Source organism: Lagopus leucura, unplaced genomic scaffold (assembly GCF_019238085.1).
Source record: "Lagopus leucura isolate 7727_CA_CO unplaced genomic scaffold, USGS_WTPT01 35276-3_obj-0_obj, whole genome shotgun sequence".
In the NCBI taxonomy this organism is placed as follows: domain Eukaryota; kingdom Metazoa; phylum Chordata; class Aves; order Galliformes; family Phasianidae; genus Lagopus; species Lagopus leucura.
The window spans coordinates 16396-28850 of NW_024966640.1; the positions used below are offsets into that span (position 1 = coordinate 16396).

A 12455-nucleotide genomic window follows, 5' to 3' on the forward strand; every position below is an offset into this window, starting at 1 on the left:
ATCGTGCCCCACAGCGTCGCACCCAGGACCTGCAGCGCCCCACAGCACCGCACTCGCGCTGCGTCCTGCTCTGCCCCGCGTTTTACCCCGCTCTCTGCGGGCGCTGCCAGCACTCGGCGCCGGCTGCCAGCGCTCGGCCGCCCCCGCTGGGCGCCACAAAGCCCGGCTTTGTGCTGCACGGCCTCCGGCCAACGCCGAGGCCATAAAACCCCATCGCGGCGCACGTCGCGCCCACCTCCGCCATGGAGAGCCGCCGGTTGTCCTACGGCCGCCGCTTCGGCCCCAGCGGCTCTGCGTGGAGCCCCTCGGAGCGGCTCCGTTCCCGCGGCGCTCTGCCCGCGCCCCGCACGTCGGGCAGGGTGGATTTCTCGTCGGTCAACGTCCTCAACTCGGAGTTCCGGGAGATCCGCACCAACGAGAAGGTGGAGATGATGGAGCTGAACGACCGCTTCGCCAGTTACATCGAGAAGGTGCGGCTGCTGGAGCAGCGCAACAAGGTGCTGGTGCTGGAGCTGAACAGGGCGCGGGAGCAGGAGCCGTCCCGTCTGGCCGATGTGTACCAGGAGGAGCTGCGGGAGCTGCGGCGCCGCGTGGAGCTGCTGGGCACCGCCAAGGCGCGCGCGGAGGTGCAGAGGGACGGCCTGGCTGAGGAGCTGGGGAGTCTGCGGGAAAAGTATGGGGGGGTCTTGCAACGGGGGGGGGGGGGGGGGACTGAGGTGGCTGCCAGGACCGGGGTGGGGACCGACGTGGTGGTGGGGACCAGGGTGGTGATGAGGATTGAGGTGGTGGTGGTGGTGGGGACTAAAGGTAGCCACTGTGACCGGGGGGATAATGGGGACCGGGATGGGGATCGGCCTGGTGATGGGCAGCGCGATGGGTGCTGGAGTGGCAACGGGCAGCAAGGTGATGCTGGGGACCAAAGTGGCCCCAAAGTGATTGATGATGGGGAGCAGGGTGATAATGGAGATGTAGGTGGTACTGGGGATCAGAGTGGCTGCCACAATCAGGGTAAGGACCAGGATGGTGACGAGGACCAATGTGTCCACCGTGATCATAGTGGTCCCAGGCACAAAGGTGTCTACTGGAACAAGTATCAGGGTGTCCAGCAGCACTAAGGGGGTCACCAGGACGATGACCAAGGTAGTGATGGGGTCCGAGGTGACCACCAGAACTAGGAAATGGCTACTGGGGTGGTATATAAGTGCAGTGGGGCTGCTCTAGCACGGTCTGAGCTGTAAGTGGCCACCATGAGTAACAAGTGACTGTGTCTCATGAGTAACAACATGTCCCTGCTCCACTGAAGGCTGCAGCAGGAGGTCACCCTGCGGCTGGAAGCTGAGAGCACCCTGGCTGCGTACCGGCAGGTGAGGGCAGGGGATGAGATGGGGAGTGGGCATCAGCTCCCCTCTCTGGGGCTCCTGGGACAGGGTGGGATGACAGGAGATGCGATGGAGGGATGGGCAGACCTCCGTGCCCACCCTGGTGCTGATCCCTCCATGTCACACGGTGGCAGGATGTTGATGCTGCTGCCCTGGCTCGCCTTGACCTGGAGCGTCGCGTAGGGTCCCTGCAGGATGAGGTGGCCTTCCTCCAGAAGGTGCATGAGGAGGTAACGTTGCTGCAGTGCAGGGCTCCAGGGGGGATCCATCATCTCGCTGACCCCGGTTCCCTGCAGGAGCTGCGGGAGCTGCAGGAGCAGCTGGCCCAGCACCGGGTGCACGTGGAGGTGGATGCCAGCAAGCCAGACCTGACGGCAGCACTGCGCGATATCCGCACGCAGTACGAGGCCATGGCTGCCAGCAACATGCAGGAGACTGAGGAGTGGTACAAGTCCAAGGTGCAGGTGGCACCCTGTCCCCGTATATCATCTCCATGGGTTGGGTTGGCTTCTCCTGTGGCTGGGTGGCTCTATGGGGCAATGGCACAGGAGGGCTGACCCTACGGTGTGTCCCTTCCAGTTTGCAGACCTGACAGATGCAGCTGCCCGGCACGCAGAGGCCCTACGTGCAGCCAAGCATGAGGCCAACGAGTACCGACGGCAGCTGCAGGCCCTCACCTGCGACCTGGAGGCTCTGCGGGGCTCGGTAGGTGCCAACTGTAGGGCATGAGGTGTGACGTATCCCCGGGTCGTGGCACCATGGGTGCCCAAGGAGGTGGCATCGAGGGCATCACGTCCCACGGTGGTCACCAGAACGAGTCCCTGGAGAGGCAGCTGCGGGAGCTGGAGGAGCGCTATGCACTGGAGACGTCCGCCTACCAGGACACGGTGGGACGGCTGGAGGAGGACATCCGCAGCCTCAAGGAGGAGATGGCGCGGCACCTGCAGGAATACCAGGACCTGCTCAATGTCAAGCTGGCCCTCGACATCGAGATCGCCACGTACCGCAAGCTGCTGGAGGGCGAGGAGAGCAGGTGACGGCCCTCCCTGCCCCGAACCATCCCTGGGTCCTTTTGGTGCTGCTGGGTTTGGGGAGCGCCCTGCAGCCCTCCTGCCTCACCCGTGGGGCAGAGGGGACCCGATGCTCTCCCCGACGCTCCCGTTGCTCCCGCAGGATCACCGTCCCTGTGCAGAGCTTCTCCAACCTGCAGATCCGAGGTGAGGCTGCAGCTGTGCACGGGATGGGGGTAGGATGGGCTGCCAGCTCTCTGTGCCCCAAGAGTCCCCTGCAGAGTCCCAAGGTGGAGGGGATGATACGCCGTGGTCACATCCCTAAGGCCAACGGCATCTCCGAGGCCGCGTCCCCAGTGCCAACCATTCCCCCGGGGTCAATCCTGTTGCTGAGGCTAACCGTGGCTCCAAGGCCAACTCCACTGATGAGGCTAATTGTATTCCTAGTGTTGCATGTAGCCAACACCAACCATGTCCCCAGTGCTACCCTCATCCCCAGTGTCAACCATAACCAAGTGCCCAATCTTCCCCCAGGGATGCTTTGTCCCTAAGGCCAGCCACAACTCAAAGCCATGTCACCAAGGCCAACACCATCGATGAGGCCAGTCATATCCCCAGTGCCAACCGTGTCCCCACGGCCAGCCACATACCAAAGCCAGACACATCCTCAGGGCCAGCCATGTCCTCAGTGCTACCTTCACCCCAAGGTCACAGTCCAGTCCCAACCACAAGGTCCCCAACCGCAACCCAGTGCTGACATTTCTCCCAAGGCCAATAGTGTTCGCTCCAACAGATTGGGATTTTTCAGCCCAACTAATTCCTTTTGCACCCCTTCAAGGTGTATGAGCGGCCATACTGGGAGCGCTGGGTCACCACCCTGTCCCATCCATAGAATCACAGAATGGCCTGTGTTGAAAAGGACCACAACGCTCATCTGGTTCCAACCCCCTGCTGTGTGCAGGTCACCAACCAGCAGCCCAGGCTGCCCAGAGCCACATCCAGCCTGGCCTTGAATGCCTGCAGGGATGGGGCATCCACAGCCTCCTTGGGCAACCTGTTCCAGTGCCTCACCACCTTCTGCGTGAAAAACATCCTCCTAATGTCTAACCTAAACCTCCCTGTGTTCCCTAGAGACCAGCCTGGACACCAAGTCTGTGTCAGAAGCTCATTTGAAGAGGAGCATTGTGGTCAAAACGGTGGAGACGAGAGATGGAGAGGTGGGAAGTCTTCATCTCCTCCATCCCCAAGGGGAGACACTCTGTCATGTGCACGGGTCCCGTCCCCAGGCATGTTCAGACAGACCTGAGTGGGCTGACAGTCCTTCTCCCTCTGCTTCCAGGTGATCAAGGAGTCCAAGCAGGAGCACAAGGAAGTGGTGTAGGTGTGAAGCCACAGCCACGCTTGTAGCTGTAGCTCCGTAGATCCCACCTGATGCTGCGAGGGAGCCCTGCAGTGGGGCCGGAGACATAGGAGAAACCCACCCTCATCTCCCCCACCACCCCTGTGTTAGTCCAGTCAGGACTGAGATATGGGGGCAATGCTCCCCACTTCCCACCTCATTGGTCCAGGAGGCCACCTCGAGTTTCCCCACCGTGTCCTGGGCATCCCTGGGAGGGCTGGAGGGGACGTGGCACTGCATGGCCAGGGATGTTTTACTGTTGTCGAGCAGCAGTTGGGCTTAGCCAAGAGGTGCAGGCAGGAGGAAGAGGAGGATGGAGCATACGGGGAGGCAGGTCGATGTTGGGATGGGGAGAAGGGTGACGGAGTGGGGCCTGAGCAGGGTGCCTGGGGATGCAGAGCGGTTGTGGGGCTGGAGCAGCAACGGGCACAGCAGCGTGGGAGTCCTTGTTGGCTTTCCTGGACACAGCGCCATGGGGCTGTTTTGACCCTGATGGGATGCAGCATGCTGAGATGCCCCCATCTCCAGAGATGAGGAGACAGTCCAGGGGGCTCTTGGCCCGAGCCCAGCTCTGCATGGCCATTCCGGAGAGGTTGGAAGAAACCTGTTGTCCCTCAGCACTGTGCGGCCCTGTCTCCTGTGCGCTCTCCCACTGCATGTCACCCACCTGGGGCCCCCGTAGACCCCATACTCACTTTATTTTAGCCACTGACCATAAGCTAAACGTGCCCTGCTGCCACCTAACACAGCAGCACCCACTCATCAGCACTTCCCTTACTCCATAAGTTGAGCCCATGGGGTGCCACTGGGGTGCTGCCTCCTCACCCCACTTATCTCCACATCCCCCAGCTCAGCTCTGAGCTTTGCAGATCCTGGTTCCACAGGGGCCATTCCCAGGGCAGGATGTGTTACGGGGTGACAGTGCCAGGGGTCACTTTGTCCCCCATGAGCTGGATGGTGCTTTGCAGCCCTTACTGCTACTGGATTAATGCCCTAACGCTGCAACAACATGAGGTGTGAAATAAAGCCTAACACAAGTGCTGTGTCGGTGGTCATGACTGCAACCTGCAGGACAAGCTGCAGAGCGGTGCGTTTTTGGGATCAGTCAGGGCACAGCGGCCCTTTGGGTGCTCAAAGGTTTCTCACTGTGGGACCAAGGCTCAGCCCTGAGCCCCAGGCCATGACCAATGCATTCTGCCAACACAGAATATCCCCAGCTGGAAGGGATGAGGATCATTGCCCAACTCCTGGCTCTGCCTAAATCCTACGTCTAAGACTGGTGTCCCAATGCTCCTTGAGCTCCAGCCCACCACCCTCTGGTGCAGAAGAAAAATAGAAATGTTCAAACTCAGCTTGTTGAAAAACAGATCACTCCAGCTGAGGATCTTGCACAAACACTGAGTGTCTTAAAATCCCTTTGGGGCACAGTTGGCACTGGCAACAGGAGGGTCCTCGTCACTGAGGTTGGCCTTGGTGGCACTGCCTTGGTGGGCAGCTTTGGGCTGCGGTTGGCCTTGGGGAACACAGTGGGCAGTGGGGATATGATTTTTAAAAGGTAAGGAAAGCCAGAATTAATCGGAGTAGAACAGTCTGGAGGATTACAGTGGCCTCTTAGAAAAACAACCCTAATAAATCACCGGCATGGCAGAACTCCATGGTGCTTAGCCAGAAAACGCTGCAACGGCTCCAGCTATTCATTCAAAAAGGATTACACTGAGGTTAAAAGCCCACCACAAGCCTTCAGTGAAGCCAGGAAGTGACACAGTGGTGGGAAATCCCTGCCACAGCGCAACAGGACTTTCCACTTTGGTCTCCATTGCTGCACAACCCCGAGCGGAGGATAGGAGGGCAGCGGCCGCATTTCCAGCAGTCAAAACCTCACAAATTTCCCACCAGGGAGCGGTGCGAGGTGTGATTGACCCTAAATCCTCACAGAGTGCTGCAGCGCCCACCAGCAGCAGCGGCACAAGTGGATGCCGATGAAGACGGCCCCGACGAGGACGTAGCTGACACCGATGGCCTTGACGACGTAGATCGTCTCGGGGTCATCGAGCGAGCGGCGGCGCTGAGCCTGGTAGCTCACACGGAGCCGCAGCCCGGCCACCAGTTTGCCCTCCCTCCAGCAGAGGTAGGTGCCTCCGTCACTGAAGCGGACCCGGCGGACGTGCAGGTGGTTTCCGTGGTCGATGAAGACGCGCATGCTCTTGTTGACTCCCACGAGGTAGCGGGAGCGGTAGAGCCGCACGGAGTCCTTGTCCCACGCCACGGCGTGCTCGGGCCGGGCCCCGGGGCAGGCGATGACCAGATCTCTTCCGAGGGGATGCTTGTAGAACTGCGTGGGGACGCGGGGCAGCCAGGGCTTCTGGCCCAGCTTGTGGATGACGTTGGAGATGGCCTGCACGCCTTCCTGCGGGTTGTCCTCCTGCGGACACGGGGCCACGCAGCTCCGGATCGCCACCTCGGGCTTCCGGTGGCGGCTGGAGCGCTGGAGCCGCGCCGGAACGGCCCTGGAGCCGCAGGAGGTGACGTTGGGCAGCACGGTGCGGTAGCGCGGGTGCAGCCGGGCGCTCTGCACGTAGCAGAGCCCGATGCGCCGCTGCTCGCCTCGCACCCCGCAGCGGTCGCACGTGGTCCAGTCCCAGAAGGTGGTGAAGAGACTGAAGGCCTTCGCCGTGTGATCATCCTGGACGTGCTGTCCCACGTCCAAGAACGCCACTGTGATGTGCTTGGTGGGCTGCACGTCCACGTCATAGCCGTAAAAAAAATCCCCTTTCTGGGTGCCACACAGGTAGTGGCCCGAGTCTGACACCTGGGCACGGAAAACGATGAGGCTGAACATCCGGATAGTGAAACGCTTCAGGACGTCAGTGCCCACGTGGATGTGGCTCGAGTCGAGCACCATGTTGCCAGAAAAGTCTGTCAGGACGGTGGTTTCGTGGCCTCCCATGTTCTTCTGGAAATACCAGACGACGTTGGAGACCTCCTCGGGCTTGCAGTTGCAGGGGAGCTCGAAGGTCATGTCGGCCAGGTAGGCGGCGTTGTCAAACATCAGGAAAGCAGGACACACCATGCGCCTGAATATGTCTTCTTTCTCCTCAATCGCAAAGGAGTGGAGAACATCTGCCATGCAGAGGAGCAGGACGGCTCCCAGCAGCCCCATCTCCATCCTAGGTGTCCAAGGGACACGGCTCTGGAACCCTTCCAGCTGCTCTAAACCTTTCCAGGTGTTCTGGAATGTGCTGTGCTATGGGTTTTGCTATGGGCAACCAGCAGAGAGCTCCATCATGTAGCACGGCCATGGAAGCAAAATGGAGGGGGGAACAAGGGAATCACTGCTGTTCTCTTGAAAAAAAGCAAACATTAAGGATCGCCTTACCAACTCTTCTGTAGACAATGATCATGGAGAACCTCCCTGCTGGCAGCTTCACCTGTAGCCCAGAGCCAGAGGTTTCACATAAGATAATTAGAGTTTCATATCCTCCCTGATGTATCAGTATCCCCAGCTCTGATTCTGGGAGCCCCCAGGATCTTCCCTTTTTGTTTAAGACAAAAGGCTTTCTGTTAGCTTCCTGGCTGCACAAAGGCAAAAAGACTGCAGGGACACACACGTCCCCAAGATACATGCCACAAAACCAAGACACGTGCCAAGAGAAGCCTGAAATTGGGGGCCTAGAGTTTCTAGAGAAGGTGGGAGAGGGTGAGATATAGCCAGGCAGGGCTGACTCTGCCTTTTGCTCCTCTAGCTGGGCTTTTGAACAAAATGGACTTGGTAGTTGATTCTGAGCTGAATTCAAGGGAATCTGAGCAGTGCAGTACAGCCTGTGCTCTCCAGCACTCCTGGGAGATCTTCCCACACTAGACCTGCAGGAGAGTGTGGTGGGCAGGTGCTGAGCTGTACCATATGAGAGCCTTTCTGAAGTCTGCAGCCTAAACAGAATGGCTAATCAATCCAGACATGATAACACACAGCATTGGAGAGTCCCCCTGTTACAGTGCTGCCTGACAGTTCCTTCTAAATTTCAATTTATGTAGAATTTAGGCAAACCTTGGTCCAGGACCATGGGGTGACAGCATCTCTGAGGTTTACACCAAGCCCTGCTTAAAATGGGTCAGTCCCAGAATTTCCACATTGCACTGCATCCCCACCCTCACCAGCCCTGGCTGCGTGGTTAAGTGTCAAATGTCCTGGATTACATTTCTTAAATCCAGAGTGACAATGGACAGAGATGAAGAAGGGGAGGAACTACCTGGGTTTTGGTTTCTCCTCTGTACACGTCAGCCTAAATGTTCTTTCCCTCATTTATTCTCCTCACCTAAGAGATTCTTACAGAACTGTCCTGTGAGGACACAGAGATCACAAGAACACAAAGTCTTTGCTAACCTTTATTTGGCAGAACCACTGCTGCTCCCTCAGCTGGCCTGGTAGCACCTCATCAGCTCTGTGACTCTCCTTTCCTCCGCTTCCTTCTGCAAGTCGGTGTCGGTGGGGTTGGCTTCTCCCTCTGCTTCGCCACAGGGACGGCCAGGGGTCCAATAACCCCCACTCATGCTCTGCAGCTTCCTAAACAGATCCCTGGTGCTCTCTTTTTCTGACGTGCTCAGAAGATCCAGGTTTAACCCAAAGCGTTTGGTGCTGGAAAGGCTCTGTAAGATCTGAAGCACAGCATCTCTGTCTTCGTGGCAGATGTTCTCTGCCAGCACGGTAAGGAACTCACCCAGGAGGCCAAAACCCAACTCGGCCTGAAAGATTCTGCTCAAGGCCTTCCCCTCCAGTTTAAGCAAAAGCTGGTATTTTTCTTTTCCACTTTTTAAGTACCTGCGCCAATCTCTGTAAAATTCGGCAGAGGTTCCAGGCAATTGCTCCAGCTCCTGAAGGAGAAAATGATTGTCTAGTTTTCTGCTTTGTTCCTCACAAAGGTTTTTATTCCCCCCCTTATCAGCCCGTGGATGTCTGACAGATCCTTCCGGCACAAAGAGCTGCACAAAGCTTGTAAGGCAGCAACACATGCAAAGAGACAAAGGGATACCAGGTTCATCGAGCCCAAGAGAAACCAGAGGACTTCAGAGAAAAATAAAGGAAGAGTGGGTGAGAGATGAAAGGCACGTGAACACAGGAACCCAAACTGCCCACTCTGGATCCACCATCCACTGAAAAGGATCTCTTGGAGACTGTGATAATTCCACAGAAATTTGGGTCCCTCTCAAGCAAACCAAACAGGTGAAGAGAAAAAAGCTGAAGGGCTTAAAACCCAGAAAGCATATTAGTTTATACATCCTATGTGCACACCCTAACCCTATAAAAGCAGCCTCACATACTGTCTCGTAGCGTCCTGTAACACACACACCCACAATCAAGCACCCAGACTGAGACACCCAGCTCAATGTGGCATCTCCGGATAAAAAGAAATCCTGCTTATACGATATGTAATTGAACTGCTGAACTCATACTGCTGCCTGCAGAAGGATTAAAATGTTTGGGCTTTTATACAGATCCTGAGAACGAGGTGCAGCAGCATCAGGCAGCGTCTAAACACGAAATGGAGAGGCCCTGGAGATCAGAGCCTGAGCACTAATGGGATTAAGAGCAGCATTTGCTCTGGGGAGATCACTGCTCAGCCCAAGCAAAGACAAAGCTGCCTTAGAAGAGCTGCAAAAAGGATCTCATCATAAACAGGCAAACGAAATTCACTGTCAAAAATTTCTTGCAGAACATCTCCAGCTGGGAACAGTCCAGAACAGAGTGCACCACCAACACTGCCATCGTGCTGCTGGGCTGCCAGGAGTCACCACAGGCTGAAAACACCAAAACAGAGCCAACACTGGGGGCTAACAGGAAACCAACTGAGAGCAAAGTGACCGTTTTTTATTTCTGCACATCTGGTGGGTGCCTGCATCAAAATAACCCAGCACCAGAGCGGGAAGGGAAATAAGGGAAAGATGGAAGCACGGAGTCCTTCCATTCCAGAAGACACTCAGCTGATCAGGACTTGGAAAAAGTCCTCTGATGGCAGCAGGGCAGATGTCAGCCCCATCACACGGAGCCTGCGGAGAAAATATTTTTGCACCGTTTCCCAACTGCAGAAGTAAGGATGACCCAATGAACTCATCGGGCAGCACGCTGAAAACAAAACAGCGCTTTTCCATCTCATGCATAATTAAACTGTGGGGTGAAGAAGAATTGGCTCCGTTCACAGAAGATGTGTTATCTGTGGCCATTAAATGCAGCAATCCAGATGCACAGCCTGGCTCTCAGTCTCCAGGCTGCAGCCAGCTGGAGGAGCATGGCCAACGGAGGGCACTCTTCCCCAAGAATCCATTGCTGGCCACTGTCAGACACAGGGCACCGAGTCTTCCATCATCTGGTCTTCAACTCTTGATGCAGGCACAAAAAAGGAGCTGAGACTGAACCCTGCAGCTCAGAACTGGGTATTCTGAGGCTTCTTCACACGTAGAAATAATTCTGAATAGCTCTTGTGCATTAAAGTGACAGCCAAATTATTCTGCAGTAATATTTAGGCATGGGTGAAGCCCCAGAAAGCATCTCCCCTTGCCCAGGGCATCTCCCTCACCTGTGGTATCTCCACCTCAGTGGCTTGCTGGCCCCTCGGGTGGCCTGCACAGGGGTTCCACAGCACGTTTCTCTTGTTCCCCATCTTGTCCTTCTTCTCTAGAGGCCTCAGGTGTGACGCCAGCACGATGTCCCTGCAGGGAACAGGAAGAGGACACAAGGTGAAGCACACGGGTGATGGAGTTGGCGTTTCTACCCAACGGCTTCTGCAGCAGCCAGGGCCCAAGGACAGGCAGGACTCTTTTTCCTCCTGCATTTTCCTGGGGTACAGTGAAGATTTTGTATCTTTGGGACTTCCACAGGAGAAGGCCTCTGTTCTTATAGGCATTCTTACTCAGCCACCCCATTACACTGACGTCTGTGACTAATTGCAGCAGCCCGGACTCAGCAGCTCATGTCATTCTTCTCATCCCGTGGGATGAACGTCTGTGCCTGTTGTTCATTAGTCCTCCCAGTAACGAGATTTTCAAATGGGTTCAGGGCTCTGCTGGCCCTCACAAGTGGGGAAGCAGCACCCATGGGGAGAAACCGTTCTGTTCTCCTGCGGATGACTCCTGGCTGCTGACACCACAGCGCACTGCAGATTTTGTGAACTGAGCAGGAATGTGATTTTTGATCGTATTCTACCAAGAGAACTGCAGCTGAGTCCTTTTATAGGGATAGAGGAGAAAGCAGTGCCATAAATGCCATTTTAAAGTTTTTCCTTTACTCAGATCCGACAGTGTGGCCACATTCAGGCAGAATGGAGCTGCCAGCGCCACGTGCTCCAGCACTGGAGTCTATCGGGAGTGGATAGACCCCCTGGATCCATCTATGGATCTTCCTGTGGATGTGAGGGACGGGGACGCAGTGGAGGACGCTAGGAGTGTCCCACATTGCCTGCCCAAAAGGAGCTTCCTGCATCCTAGATTGCAAATCTGCTGATGGAGGAGCCGCCGAGCTGCCTTTCAGCAGGACCTAGGCAGAATCACAGAGTCACAGAGTGACCCGGGTTGGGAGGGACCTCAAGGATCATGGAGCTCCAACCCCTTGCCACATTTCATGGCAGCCCAGGCTGCCCAGGGCCCCATCCAACTGGGCCTCGATGGACCGGGCATCGGTGGATCGATGGGCGGGGCATCACAGCCTCTCTGGGCAGCTGTTCCAGCACCTCACCGCTCTCACAGCACAGAACTTCCCCGACATCCAACCTCCATCTGCCCTCCCTCAACTGCAAACCATCTCCCCTTGCAGGCACAGAGGAGCCCTGGGACATCCAGCACGGGCAGGCGAGGGAGGAAGGAAGGCAGGAGGAGCTCTGCAGAGGAGGAACCGCGGCTGACCTGCAATGCGGCACTGCGGTGCTGCGTGCGGTGCTGTGTGCGGTGCTGTGCTGTGCGCGGTGCTGTGTGCGGTGCTGTGTGGTGCTGTGCGGTGCTGTGTGCGGTGCTGTGTGGTGCTGTGCGGTGCTGTGTGGTGCTGTGCGGTGCTGTGTGCGGTGCTGTGCGGTGCTGTGCTGTGCTGTGTGCGGTGCTGTGCTGTGCTATGTGCGGTGCTGTGCTGTGTGCGGTGCTGTGCTGTACGCAGTGTTGTGCTGTGCGGTGCTGTGTGCGGTGCTGTGTGCGGTGCTGTGCGGGGCGTTGCGCCCACCTGAACTGCTCGTAGGATCCCACGCGCTGCCGCACGGCGCGCAGCTTGGCGCTGTTCTCCCTCTCGCGCCTCTCGTCGGCCTCCAGCGCCGCCCGCAGCTCCGCCCGCAGCGCACCCATATCCACGGCTCCGTCCGCCTCCATTGGCCCGCCTGCTGTCGCGATAGCCACGACGGGAGGCCTCGGCGCGCGACCAGCTGCGGGGATAAGGCTCCCGTTGTGACAGCGATACCCGCTAAAGCGCCTCAGTGGCGACGAGGACCCCGCTGCTGCCGCAACGGCTCGCGGCTGACCCTCATGTCGCGACAGACCACCGGGCCGGCGCACACCGCTCCCCCAGGGATTCCCGTCGCGACAGCCCTCACCGGGCCGTGCACCCTCATTCCTGTCGCGATCGGCCCCGCCCACACGCACCGCCAACCCAGCAGCCTCGCTCCTATCGCGACGGCGCCCCGAGCCGCTCCGCCGCGC

The 12455-nt window shown here is 57.6% G+C and overlaps 3 protein-coding genes across 4 annotated transcripts; 1 reads left to right on the top strand and 2 right to left on the bottom strand.

Moving 5' to 3' along the window:
* Positions 1–242: 242 nt before the first annotated feature.
* On the top strand, positions 243–4825 carry LOC122192697 (glial fibrillary acidic protein). The gene is made up of 9 exons (XM_042893342.1): positions 243–673; positions 1304–1364; positions 1514–1609; positions 1676–1837; positions 1959–2084; positions 2192–2412; positions 2553–2596; positions 3521–3606; positions 3729–4825. The coding sequence occupies exons 1-9, from the start codon at positions 243–245 to the stop codon at positions 3768–3770; spliced, it is 1269 nt and encodes a 422-aa protein (XP_042749276.1). The 3' UTR covers positions 3771–4825.
* Positions 4826–5499: 674 nt separating this feature from the next.
* FAM187A (family with sequence similarity 187 member A) lies at positions 5500–6954 on the bottom strand. Its single transcript, XM_042893344.1, has one exon. It carries the CDS (start codon positions 6952–6954, stop codon positions 5710–5712), a length of 1245 nt encoding a protein of 414 aa, XP_042749278.1. The 3' UTR covers positions 5500–5709.
* A 1204-nt stretch (positions 6955–8158) lies between these two features.
* CCDC103 (coiled-coil domain containing 103) lies at positions 8159–12452 on the bottom strand. Of its 2 annotated transcripts, XM_042893334.1 has the most exons (4): positions 12399–12452; positions 11986–12181; positions 10358–10490; positions 8159–8657 (listed from the first exon to the last, which is right to left on the bottom strand). In XM_042893334.1, exons 2-4 carry the CDS (start codon positions 12126–12128, stop codon positions 8199–8201), a joined length of 735 nt encoding a protein of 244 aa, XP_042749268.1. In that variant the 5' UTR covers positions 12129–12181; positions 12399–12452; the 3' UTR covers positions 8159–8198. The 2 variants fall into 2 exon arrangements, with proteins under 2 accessions (XP_042749268.1, XP_042749269.1); XM_042893335.1 differs by lacking the exon at positions 12399–12452 and having other exon boundaries at positions 11986–12373.
* Positions 12453–12455: the final 3 nt, after the last annotated feature.

Bases quoted from the DNA above. Each gene is read 5' to 3' on its own strand.
- LOC122192697 (XM_042893342.1), top strand. From the start codon at position 243: ATGGAGAGCCGCCGGTTGTCCTACGGCCGCCGCTTCGGCCCCAGCGGC. The intron at 1,610-1,675 runs GTAACGTTGCTG...GGTTCCCTGCAG, and splicing joins TCCAGAAGGTGCATGAGGAG to GAGCTGCGGGAGCTGCAGGA. The intron at 2,085-2,191 runs GTAGGTGCCAAC...GGTGGTCACCAG, and splicing joins TGGAGGCTCTGCGGGGCTCG to AACGAGTCCCTGGAGAGGCA.
- CCDC103 (XM_042893334.1), bottom strand. From the start codon at position 12,128: ATGGAGGCGGACGGAGCCGTGGATATGGGTGCGCTGCGGGCGGAGCTG. The intron at 10,491-11,985 runs GTGGGCGCAACG...TGTTCCCTGCAG, and splicing joins GGATCCTACGAGCAGTTCAG to GGACATCGTGCTGGCGTCAC. The intron at 8,658-10,357 runs GTGAGGGAGATG...TTTCTCCTTCAG, and splicing joins CTGAGGTGGAGATACCACAG to GAGCTGGAGCAATTGCCTGG.
- FAM187A (XM_042893344.1), bottom strand. From the start codon at position 6,954: ATGGAGATGGGGCTGCTGGGAGCCGTCCTGCTCCTCTGCATGGCAGAT.